Source organism: Hylobates moloch, unplaced genomic scaffold (genome assembly GCF_009828535.3).
Source record: "Hylobates moloch isolate HMO894 unplaced genomic scaffold, HMol_V3 SCAFFOLD_20, whole genome shotgun sequence".
Lineage (NCBI taxonomy): Eukaryota > Metazoa > Chordata > Mammalia > Primates > Hylobatidae > Hylobates > Hylobates moloch.
This window is the reverse complement of record NW_026652295.1, coordinates 50,164,249-50,176,780: the sequence shown is the minus strand read 5'-3', so window position 1 is coordinate 50,176,780 and position 12,532 is coordinate 50,164,249. Positions and strand designations below refer to the sequence as shown.

The 12,532-nt window shown below is 45.4% G+C and overlaps 2 protein-coding genes across 4 annotated transcripts in view; one reads left to right on the top strand and one right to left on the bottom strand.

Annotated features, from left to right (window-relative positions):
- TRAM2 (translocation associated membrane protein 2) overlaps positions 1-12,532 on the top strand; it is a 75,132-nt gene that overhangs the window by 52,600 nt on the left and 10,000 nt on the right. Inside the window, exons 3-4 of the mRNA XM_032141600.2 lie at positions 8,712-8,821; positions 9,334-9,450. Coding sequence (XP_031997491.1) covers positions 8,712-8,821; positions 9,334-9,450 — 227 coding nt within the window. The remainder of the gene's footprint in view (positions 1-8,711; positions 8,822-9,333; positions 9,451-12,532) is intronic.
- Positions 1,638-12,532, bottom strand: part of EFHC1 (EF-hand domain containing 1) — a 105,165-nt gene continuing 94,270 nt past the window's right edge. For all 3 annotated transcript variants that reach the window (XR_009211240.1, XR_009211243.1, XR_009211244.1), the window contains one exon: positions 1,638-2,259. The gene's annotated coding sequence lies outside the window, so the exon portion shown is untranslated. The remainder of the gene's footprint in view (positions 2,260-12,532) is intronic.

Below are 12,532 nucleotides of genomic sequence, written 5' to 3'. Positions count from 1 at the left end.
TGCTCACCTCTGTGCCTCAGCTGCCACGTCAGTAAATGGAGATGATACCCGGGATTACTCTGAAGAGTAAATGTTCCCATGAGAGGTGCTCAGTATCATGCATGGCATAGAGGGAGTGACTCTTCTGTTCCTTTAGCGTCTGATTGTTTCTGTTGGAAATAGGCATAATACTTTCATCTATTTGCATAGCACCTTAGAGTGTATAGCTCTGTGAGAAAAGGCAGATGGTTTTATCCCGTTGTTCAGAAGGGTTAACTGAGACAGAGAGACCCCAGGTCATATGACAGACAAGTGGCGGTTCCAGAAGTGAGCTCCAGGTCTTTTCATGCCCATTCCCGCTCCCTGTGGAAAAAAAAAAAAAATAGAGCAACAAGGTAGAGAAGAAGATACCACTTTATCTGTACAAAGCGGGAAGAATTTGAAGACTTACTTAAAAATTGTTTTTTGAATAGAAATACATTCACACAGTTCAAGTATAAATCTGTATTAAAACACTTTCCTGTACAGTTCTAACCTAGGTCAAGGTTTTTTGTACCAATTGAACCTAGACCAAGATAGAGTATTTCCCACTTCCTAGCTTCCTTGTGCCCCATCCAGTCCATGACTACAGAGGGAGAGTCTTGTTCCCACCCTGCCCTCCCTCCCTTTCACACCCCTACTCCCTGTGGGCAGTCCCTGTTGTGTCTTGTGTACCTCCCCCAGAATTTCTTAACTGGCAATCCAGTGTTGTTTTATGCAAATACAAATGCATATTTTTCTTTCCTGCCCTTTCTTACTGATGGAATACTATACGCTTCTTCTGTACCTGGCTTTTTTCCCCACCAAATAATGTATCCTAGATATCATTTCATATCAATATGTAGAGAGCGTCATCAGCTTTCTAAAAACGTGTTTTGAGGTTTAATGTAGCCAAGTGCCCATGCTGATGAATTTTTACATATGTACACACCTGTGCAGCTCTAGCCTAGATCAAGATACAGCACCCCAGCTTCCTTCTGCCCCTTCCAGTCAGCACCCCTCCTAAAGTAACCGCTATTCTGATTCATAAATCTCCTGGTTACAGTTTTACCTGTTCTTGATTTCATTTCTCTCTGTTGTTTTTAAATGGCTCTATTGCTTACATAAATATTTTTTAAATTTTTGCTGGTCAGCATCACCTGGAGGTGTAGTTAAATACAGATTTCTGCTTTAAGTGTCCGAGCCAATAGGCCTGGGGTAGGACCCAGGAATGCGTGTTTTTAAGCTCACAGGTGTTACTGATGCTGTTGGCCCATGGCCACATGTTGAGTAACCCTGGTGTATTATAACTATATCTACCAGTTCCCTATAGATAAAACAACATGGGTTGTTTCCATTCATTTGCCATTAAAAACAATGCTGTGGTGTATAACCTTGTACACATGTCATTTTGACTGTAGCAGGTACCAGCTGCAGGATAAATTTCCAGAAGCTGCGTCGAAGGATTGATGCGTTTGTAATCTCAATAGAGATTGCCAAATTGCCCTCCAAAGAGGTGGTACCATTTTACATTCCTGCTGGCAGTGTGTAAGAAAGAGTCTGTTTCCCCACTGCCTTAGCAAGAATATATTGTCAAGCTTTGGATTTTTGCCAATCTGGTAGGTACGAAATGGTATCTCAGTGTAGTTTTAATTTGCATCTCTCTTTTGTGTAAGGCTGAGCATTTTTTAAAAAGTTTAATGGCCATCTTTTCTGTGTTTCTTTTTTCTGTGGCTTGTCTGTTTATATCCTTTGTTCATTTCTACTCGATTTTTAAAAATCCTTTTATTGTGAAATTATAGCAACTTACTACATATTAGCAAGATTAGCCCTTTGTCTCTGATCTGAATTGTAAATATTTTCCCCAGGTGATCATTTGCCTCCGGATTTTGTTTGTGGTGGTGTTTCCATATCTAATTCTGGATTTATATATAGTGTAAAAGATTCAAAATAATACGAAAACAGAGTTGGCTCTTGGCACAGAAACCAATAGAAGAAAATTTTACAAATCCAGATTTGCAGGGCTTCGGAAAGAAACTGGGAGTACAGTGATGCTCTTTAAACAACTGGCTTTCAGACAAAAGAAGAAGCTTCTAGGGCAGATGCCTGCCCTGGCTCACATGAGTTCTCAGAAGCAGATGGGATGGCAGTAAGAAGCAGACACCAGCTCAGGTTGTGCAGAGGAGGTCAGAGACCGCACAGTGGGATCCAGACAGGATTGGGAAATGTAAAGGCAGGCAGGAGAAGCCGCTTGCAGGTGACCTGAGAAGGAAACAGGAAAATATCTATTAGTCATAGGAAACGGAGCAGGAGGTCAAGCAGAATGTGGCTCCCCAAAAGGGACAGCTGCTCACAGAGGCTGTCAAAACAGCCAAGATTCTGATTATTTCAGGTCTCTCTTTAAACTGTAATCAAAGATAAGCAAAGCAAGTGTCACTTTTGATGGGAGGTGGGATAACCCACTATGGTAGGAAGGTCATTATTGAAGGTGCTTTTTACCAAAGCTAGATTAATTCCTACACTAGAGCATATTGGCATACTCCATAGGGTTATATAGGAAGAAGGCTCATAGAGTATTGGTGTCGGAAGGGTATCAGGGGTCGTGAAGGTTGGAGGTTACAAATCTGTGGCCTGTAGTCAGAGTTGGCCTACAGATGTGTTTTCTTTGGCCAGTCTGATGTTGGCCCATACAGTGTTTTTAAAAATTTCGAATTAGTCACCAGCATTTTAAAATCAGATGATTTCACTTAAAGATTTTTCTTTGCTTTTGAAACATTGGGACTCCGGCCACTGGGTTGCGCCTCCCCCGTAGCCACAGTGGCTGAGACGCAGCTTCGCCACTGCCTCCCTCACCCCTGTGGGACCCAGTGTGGGGTGTGCCCCTCCTCTCTAGTGTGTTCCTGACATCGAGGCTGCCAGTTACTACCGTTCATCTCAGTTTTAACGTGTATTTATTTTAGTAAGGTTAAAAGGTCAGTGGATATCTCTTAAACTTGTTTCTCTCAAGGTGGAGATGTGAAAGATAGATCAAGAGGGTGATATGTTTAAAGAAAAACAGTGGAAAGCATATTTCTCTGTGGAAGTGAAGAATATGACCTGCTTAATGCAGTGGCCCTCTGTATTGAAAGCAGCTATCTTAAGACACCTGGACCACCTGGCTCATTTGTGCTCCCCCTGGTCCCTGTAGGCATTTTGTTTTGATCCAAAATCAGAGTCACCTCTCTGGCCTCATAGGCCAGAGATGTGCTGGACTTATTCTTCTAAAAAAAATAACAGATTATTGCTAAACGATTGATGTTCTTTTTGAGAGCTCATGCACGACAGGGGCAGGCTATGAGAAGTGGGAGCTCTAACCTGGGTCGTGTGAGGATTTTTATTTTTTTATTTATTTTTATTTTATTTTATTTTATTTTATTTTATTTTATTTTATTTCATTTCATTTCATTTCATTTATTTCGTTTCATTTTTTGAGACGGAGTCTCGCTCTGTAGCCCAGACTGGAGTGCAGTGGCACGATCTCGGCTCACTGCAAGCTCCCCCTCCTGGGTTCACGCCATTCTCCTGCCTCAGCCTCCCGAGTAGCTGGGACTACAGGTGCCCGCCACCACGCCCGGCTAATTTTTTTTTGTATTTTTAGTGGAGACGGGGGTTTCACCATGTTAGCCAGGATGGTCTTGATCTCCTAATCTCGTGGTCCGCCTGCCTCGGCCTCCCAAAGTGCTGGGATTACAGGCTTGAGCCACCTTGCCCGGCCTTGAGTGAGGATTTTTATAAGAATTAGTGAGCAACCAAAATTTAAAAAGAAAAAAAAATCAAAAACATCAGTTTGTTTATAGGCATCTGGAAGGGGACAAAGGTCCATCCTCTATAGCTCTATGAAAACAGATTCAAACCAATTTATTACTACGTTTGCACCAACCTACTACTTTCCTCCTCTGATCAAAAGTAGGAAGACAGGGCTGGGTGCGGTGGCTCACACCTGTAATCCCAGCACTTTGGGAGGCCAAGGCAGGTGGATCACCTTAGGTCAAGAGTTCAAGACCAGCCTGGCCAACATGGCAAAACCCCATCTCTGCTAAAAATACAAAAACAAACAAACAAAAAAAAATTGCCAGAACTGGTGGCCCGCTCCTGTAATCCCAGCTACTTGGGAGGCTGAGGCAAGAGAATTGCTTCAACCCAGGAGGTTGTGGTGAGCCAAGATTGTGCCGTTACCCTCCAGCCTGGGTGACTCTGTCTCAAAAAACAAAACAAACAAAAAGGAGGAGGATAGCAGGTAAGGAGGGAAACCATGGAGATAATTGTGCGAATCAGAATATAGTTTTTGAGTATTTGTGTATGAAGCTGTTCCTTATGATTGTAGGAGTAAGAGGTCAGAGGAATGGCATATTACCAGAAATGGAGCTGTAATGGGGTGGGATGGGGGGCTGTGTTGACCTTGAGGTGGCATTTGGTGGCTGGGTTCTAGGAATGAGGAAACCCAAGAAATGGACTGTGTCCCTTAACTCTGTGAACTCTTTCCTCGCTCATCTCATGAGATAGTTACGATGATCAGACGAGATAATGCATGTTGCAGAATTTTAAAACCATGAAAGAGGCTACAGAATACAGGTACTGTTCCAGAAGGAACTTGAGAATCAATCCGCATAGCCAGCGTGTTAGCTGGTTCTTTTGATTCCGTCACTGAATCTACCTGACGCCCATGTCTTCTCCGATTGCTCTGCCTGGAATTCCCACGGGCGCCTTCTGAATGCTCTCCTGGCTTCCAGCCTTGCCACTCTAACCCATTCTCCCTGTGGCAGGAAGAGAGGTCTCTATGAACATGTGATGAAAATCCTCCAGTAGCTTTCATTCCTTTAGGGTACAGTCCACATGTCTTGCCCTGACCTCTAAGGGGTCCTTCCTGATCTCCCACCTCTGCAGGTCCCCAACCTCCTGCTCCACACCCCTAGCCTACAGTCCACTTCAGAGCATTGACACACCTGGCTGTTATTGTTTTTTAAATTGTAAAATACACATAACGTAAAACTTACCGTCTTAACCATTTCTAAGTGTATAGTTCAGTATTGTTAAGTACATTCATGTTATTGTACAACCAATTTTCAGAACTCTTTTCATCTTGCAAAACAAACCCCGTACCCATTAAATAGCACCTTCCCATTCCTCTCACTCCCAGCCCTTGGTAACCACCATTCTGCTTTCTGTCTCTGAATTTGACTAGTCTAGGTAACTCATACATAAATCGAATCATACAGTATTTGTCCTTTTGTGACTGACTTATTCAACTTAGTCTAATGTCCTCGAGGTCCACCCATGTTGTCGCATGTGTCAGAATTTCCTTTTTTTTTGAGACGGAGTCTCGCTCTGTCACCCAGGCTGGAGTGCAGTGGCGCAATCTCGGCTCACTGCAAGCTCCGCCTCCCGGGTTCACGCCATTCTCCTGCCTCAGCCTCTCTGAGTAGCTGGGACTACAGGCGCCCACCACCACGCCCGGCTAATTTTTTTGTATTTTTAGTAGAGGTGGGGTTTCACCGTGTTAGCCAGGATGGTCTCGATCTCCTGACCTCATGATCCGCCCCCCTCGGCCTCCCAAAGTGCTGGAATTACAAGCGTGAGCCACCGCGCCCGGCCTGGAATTTCCTTTTTTTTTTTTAAAGGCTGAGTCATCTTCCACTGTACGTATATAGCACATGTTGTTTATTCACTCATCAATCCATGGACACCTGTGTCGCTTCCATCTTTTTGGCTATTGTGAATAGTGCTGCTATGGACATGGATGTACAAATATTTTATTGAAATTCGGCCTTCAATTACCCCACCACCCAGAAGTGGAATTACTGAAATATGTAGTAATTATATCGTTAACTTTCTGAAGAATCACTATACTGTTTTCTGCAGTGGCTGTACCATTTTACATTCCCACCAACAATGTACAAAGTTTCCAATTTCTCCACATCCTCACCAATACTTGTTGTTTTCTGTTTTTTGCTTGTTTGTTTGTTTTTTCCTCATTGTGACCGTCCTTATGGGTGTGAGGAGATAACCTTGTGGTTTTGATTTGTAGTGCCCTGATGATGAGTGGTGTCGAGTATCTTTCATGTCTTTATTGGCCATTTGTATTTCTTCTTTGGAGAAATGTCTCTTCAAGAACTTTGTCCGTTTTAGAATCAGGTTGTTTGTTTTTTGTTGTTGAGTTACAGTTCTTTGGCCTCTGGTGTTTAAGTATACCAGGATGTGGTGTGTACCTGCTAAGCTCCAAGAGGGCAGGGGCTGTGCCCCCCTTGCTCACTGCCATCTCCCAGCGCCCAGCATGGAGCCCTGTGCATGGTTTGTCAGCCAATGAGGATGCATGTGTGCAGCTCTCAACAGCAGAGGAACACGAGTCTGTGTTTATTTCATTCTAGTTTCAAGAAGGATTTCAGATTATAGTCACATCTCTTTGGAACCCTAGTATTTGGGATCAAGAATGGCAGGTGACCCTCGTAAAGGGCTTTAAAATGGATAATCTAAGGCCTTGTCAGGTACTGTTTCACGGATTTTTGGACTGTGCTTGTTTGGTTGAGTATAAATCCCATTTTGCCTAGTAAGGGTGATCATGATGATGAAACTGTGTTTAGTTATTTTATAATTTCAAAATATGCGGCCACCTAATTGGTCTCTTTATGAAGAAGGCAAGGAAAATGTAATCCTGGCGTCACGCGTGGTAGAGCGGAGAGGCTGGGCCATGAGTCTCCTCTCCCTCATCTTCGTGTCTTCTCCTCGGGTCTTCAGGGCCTGACTCCCCATCCTGGATCCCAGCCCTTCGGTCCTCAGTAGCCAAGGCTCATCAGCTCTCTCTCACTGACAGCCCTCCTTCTCCCTTCCTCTCTCTTCTCCTGCCGTGATTCAGGCCCTGTGGCTTCTTACCTGGATCACAGGAACAGCTTTCTAACCGGTGTCCTTACCTCTGGCCATGTTCACTGCTGCCAGAGTAAATGTTCCAGAACGCAAATGTCATCATTTTCCTGTTTAATTTGAATTCTTCGATGTTTGCACGTTGCCTTCAGGGTAAAGTCCACACCCTTTTACACAGCACACAAGGCCACGCACAGCAGCCCGCCGCTTACCACGGTGACCTCCCCTCTGCCCCCAGCACTCCAGCCGCAGTCCCTTCATTCTTTGTGGATGCTGCTTTCTCTGGCTAGGATGCCCCCCCTACCGGCCTCCCCTGCTGGTCCCCGAGTTCCAGTGCTGTTCTGTTCACCCTGACCAGTGAACAGTTTACCCACAGCCTCCACCCTAGCCAGAGTGGGGCCCTCGCCTGCTGTGGCTCACTGTGTGTGCCTCTCGGGAGCGCTGCCTGTCTGTAGTGTAATCGTACGTCTGTCTGTTAGTCCCCCTGCTGCACTGTATGTTTTTCAACCGGGGGTGGTGTCTTTTATCTCCATGTTTCAACAGTTAGCCCAGTGCCTCTCACAGAATAGGTCTTTGTGGAAAGGAAGAGGGAGAGGAAAAAGGAAAGTTTGTCTGATTTCAAAGATCATGTTCTCTCTGTCCTCACCACCTCCTCCCACCCCCTCACCACTGCCCACCGTTACATTCTCCCAGTCTAGGGTGGCTGAGATTAGGGCGGACTCCCAGAGTGACCCAATCAGCTTGACTTTGTTCCCTGGCCACCCTGAAACAAACTGAGCCTGGCTACCTTCTGGTAAATGCATCCCAGCAGTGAGATGACTCATGTGTGTGTGACTCAGAGGGAACGCAGCACAGCTGGAGAGCAGCCATTTGCCTGGTGGAGGTGGGGGGTTGCAGAGAGCAGCCCAGACCCAGGCACACAGCCACCAGGCTCACAGCCCCGCAGCCTGCTGCCCACTGACTGGAACAAGGATGCAGATTCTCCTCTGTCCACAGGCTGCAATGGCAGAGTTTCACAAGATTTCTATACCTGGGATGTTGTCTAATTTATTACTACTAAATTGTAGTTTAATAAGCCATCATTTATTGCAGACTTACTGTAAATTGTTGGCACTGTTGTAGGCAAATTATCTCATTTGATCCTTACACTAGCCCAACAACAAAAATAATAGCAAGTGCATATATAGCACTTACTATGTGCCAGACACTGTTCTAAGCACTTCACATTTATTGATTCATTTAATTCTCATAATAAACCTACTATGCAGGAAAGGTCCTCATTTTTCAGATGAGAAAACTGAGGTACAGAAAAGTCACACATGGGGATACCCCTGGGTCACACAGGACAGAGCTGCGATAGAAACTGAAGAGTCCAGCTTCTGAGTCCACCCTTACGCGGTGCCTTCTTGAAAAAGCGTAACTGCAGTCCCATTTTACAGGGGAGGAAATTGAGGCTCAAAGAGGTTAATCCTTTATCCACAGTCACACAGTTAGGGAGTGATAGAGCCAGTGATGGGGATTGGTGGTCTCTAACCCTGGCTCCGTTATAACCACTGTGCTCTGCTGCACAGACTCAGGAGATACTGTTACGACAATACAGCCGTGCACTTGGTTCTCCTTAGCCACCTCCATTGGTGCTTCCAAGGGCTAAGACCAGAGGGTGGGCAGGATTCTGGGGCAGAAACCTTCTTCTGAGTCTGGGGCTATAGCAAATGGGTAGCATTTGATGGCACATTTTGCCTCCCATCTCATTTCAGTTTTGGGTCCCAGAGTATTTCCTTCCTCCAGGGATGCTGATGGGACTTTTATTACCTCCACAGACAGTGAGACCGTGCACTACCACTATGGCCCTAAGGACCTGGTCACAGTCTTGTTCTACATCTTCATCACCATCATCTTGCACGCTGTGGTTCAGGAGTACATTTTAGATGTAAGTGACATGTCTGGATTCTGAGATCAGAAGCTGGGGAGGTGTCTTGGGGTGGAGGACCTGGCCGTGGAGGAAACTGCAGCTCTGCACCCATTCGTCCTCCAACTTGCTTGCGCTGGTTGGGTCTATTGCCTGGGCTTCCTTCACCACACTTTGGTGTCTGTTCCCTCTCACAGCCTCCTTTAATCAGCACATGGGACAGCAGTATTTATTACACAGAGAGAAAGCTGTCTGGAGATGGTGTCCTTATGGGTCTGTGGCACATTTGAGTAATTGGGGATATTTTCTTTGCATGTAGGCTAGAGACATTCATCTTGCCACTTTCTCAAAATGTTTGCCTTAGACCAAGCACTGTATGCACACAGTAGGCTTACACCAAATGACTTGGATTATGGCCAGCTGCAAACTTCTAACAATGTTCAACCCTTCTGTGGGGAGAAAACAGGAGTTTGAAACCTGCCCAATGTGGATACGTTTGTATATTAATATGAGGGGTTTTCTTTATTCTTTAGAAAATCAGCAAACGGCTTCATCTCTCCAAGGTCAAACACAGCAAGTTCAATGAATCTGGACAGCTGGTCGTCTTTCATTTCACCTCGGTGATTTGGTGCTTCTACGTGGTGGTGACGGTGAGCCATTCTCAGGACTGCTGCAGCGGGAGAGCTCAAACCAAGGGGCAGTTCCGGCTCTGGGATTGATTGCTAATCAAATGATTGCGAAGGACCCCTTGCTCTTTTTCTGTTTCTGTTAAGGGGAACAAGTTTCTTAGAACCTTCTTAGCTTCTTAGAACTGAAACTATGTTTGCATCCTCATGGTATTGTGGAGAGATGCCATTTTATAGCTGGAGAGAGTCATCTTGGCCAACAGTCACCACTTGTTATAATCATTATGCAATACTGCAGTAATGATACCATGTATCTACATAATACTGTATTGTTTTACAAGGCTCTTCTACAAACACTGTCCCATAAGATACATTTGATGTTCATTCTGATACCCATGTTACAAATTTTGCAGTATGCCTGTGGTTCTGTGGTTTTGAAACAGCAAAGGATAGTTTGGACTTGGAGGTAGAGTTCCAAGCCCAGCTTACTCTCTGTTTTACTACCTTGGCCTTCTATAAACAAGGCCAGCCTCACTCTGTCAGCTCATCAAATCCTGTGAGAGTCAATGCCGTTTCAACAAATGCCTGCAGGATCAGACAATTTTCTCCTCCTTTCTACGTAAACAGTCTCTTATTTCAAGCAACCTTTGATACAGCAAAATTCCCCTCATAGAAAGGAATGTGGATGGTCCTTTGGAGTTTCCTGTAACAAGACCTTGCCTGTCCTGCTAGGAAGTGTTGAGTTAGTACCCACCACCACCTGGAGCTCTACCTTCCTGTAACCTGGCCCCCTGAGAAATCCATGCCTGGGTCTTGGAAAATTCAGCAACCCCGCGACCTCTTTAAGATTTCCTTCCCGGCCTTCCACAGATCCCTCACTTTCTTCCTCTTCTTTCAGTGACAGTGACGGGCCCTCCCATCACGAGGAACTCTGTCTCCAGAGCTGAATGTTGAATTCCTATTCTCAAAGCCAGAGTCAACATGTCCTTTTGTACATTGTTTTTATTCCTATTATCATTTCATCATAGAACAGCTTTCCTAAGCAGAACACTAGGAATTTTAAATGAGGGGCCCAAGACTTCTGTCCTCTCAAGCAAGGCTACTCTGTCACAGTCCCGGGGCAGATGGACACTGGGTGAACAGTGCATCCCTGCTGTTGTGCCGTGCACACAAGTCCCTAGACTTCCAGGTTTCAGACCACACCCAGTCCCTTGATGTTCAGTTCATGCCCACCCCCTGGAGGCCTGAGCTGCTTTGAAGCAGAACAGCCTCAAGATACCAAAGACGCTTAACCGCCGTTCAGGAGAAGGGTTGCCTCATCTCTGAATCACTTTTACCCTTTCAACTTCACCCCCAAACATTCCACCCCAGCTGTGACACGTGGCGACCAGATTTGGAGGCTAGAGCCAAGTTGCTTAACACGCTTCCAGGGTGTGAAATGCTCAGCAGCTCTGCCTTTGCCTCTCTCAGTTCTTCAAGGATTTGAACATGATGCTAATTAGTTTGAGAGCACATAGACTTCTCTTGGGGAGGCACATAACAGTCTTTTATTCTGGGGAGAGCCAGTTCCCCACTCAACATATTCAATAGGCACAGAGACCAGGGGACCACGGAAAGCTCCAGTGACCCCCCCCGCCCCCCCGCAACTCTTCCTAACAACATTTGACTCCTTGCCCTCCTCCATTGGAACCGTGCTTCCTGGAAGGAAAGTGATTGAAGAAGAAGAGAGGTAGTTCTGTAAAAGGCATAAAAACAGCTTGTTTTTTTTTTTTTAAAATAATATTTTTCTGTTATGATGCAAATTTTTTCATGACTCTTTTCTCTCTCACTCTCCACAGTCATTTCATCGGCAGGTCCTGCCAGCTCTGCCTCCCAGACACATTGAGACTGTCTGCCACTTTCTGCCTGCACCACCAACCCTAGTCTAGTGACCCTTGACCGGGGAGATTTGGGCCTGTAGGGGCTATTTGGCAATATGCTACTGGTATCTAGTGGGTGGAGGCCAGGGATGCTACGATACAGCGTTTAATGCACAGGACAGCCTCCACAACAAAGAACGATCTGGTCATAGTGCCAAGACTGAGAAACCTTGATCTGTGTAGTCCAAGCCACCATCATCTCTTGCAGACACTGAATGTCTTTTTTCTAGAAGGAGACTGTTTCCACTCTTGTACCCTCCCACCCCAATCCATTTTCTGCTCAGCCAGATGGATCTTTTAAAACAGAAATAAAACCATACATCCCCGTGCTTAAAAGCCCCATCACACTTGCAGTGAAATCGTTTTTTCCTCCCCACTCATGTGATCTGGGCCCTGCTGATCTTGCTGGTCTCATCTCACTGGCCACAACCCCACTTTTGTCCTGGCTGTTCTGCATCCTGGGCTTTGCACTGGTGGTTTCTCTGCTCAAGGGCTCCATCCCCTGCCATCCCATGGCCAACTACTTCTTGCCATCCAAGTCTTTGCCTAAATACCATCTCCTCAGAGAACCCCCTACCAATTTGCATTTTCTGTGCTGTGCCTGTTGCTGGTGCTTTTCTTGACTGTGTATTCTCCGTTGCTCCCACTAGATTCTGAGCTGCCTGCTAGCAGGCACCGTGCTCACTGCTGTATCCCTGGTACGGTGCCTGGCACATACTAAGGGCCCACTAAATGTTGGCTACGAGAATGAGTGAATAAACTGCAAACGCATCTTCTCTCTCCAGCCTTCAACATTTTTTAAGTAATTGGTTGTTTTAATAAATATCATAAATGATCACTTTTTAAAAAAGTGAACAATATAGAGAAGTTCAAAACAGCAAATTCCTCCCACCAGAAATACCAGTATTATTTTGGTGTTTGATTGAAACATTTCTGTCTGCATATATAGAGGCAGAGCAGTGGGAGTGTGGCTGGACCACCAATAATTTTATAGGAATGTCAACCTCCAACTTTTAATCTACCTTTGATCGACTACTCATTGTTGAGGGAAAAAGAAAAAAACACTCCGCTGGAGAAAGCAGGATGGGTGGGCGTTTGGTCTTCCCCGTCTGCCTTCCTTGCTATATTTGACTTCATGTTTTAGAACCTAAAACCCACCGTAGATTTTAGAGCCAAGTAGAGGGAAT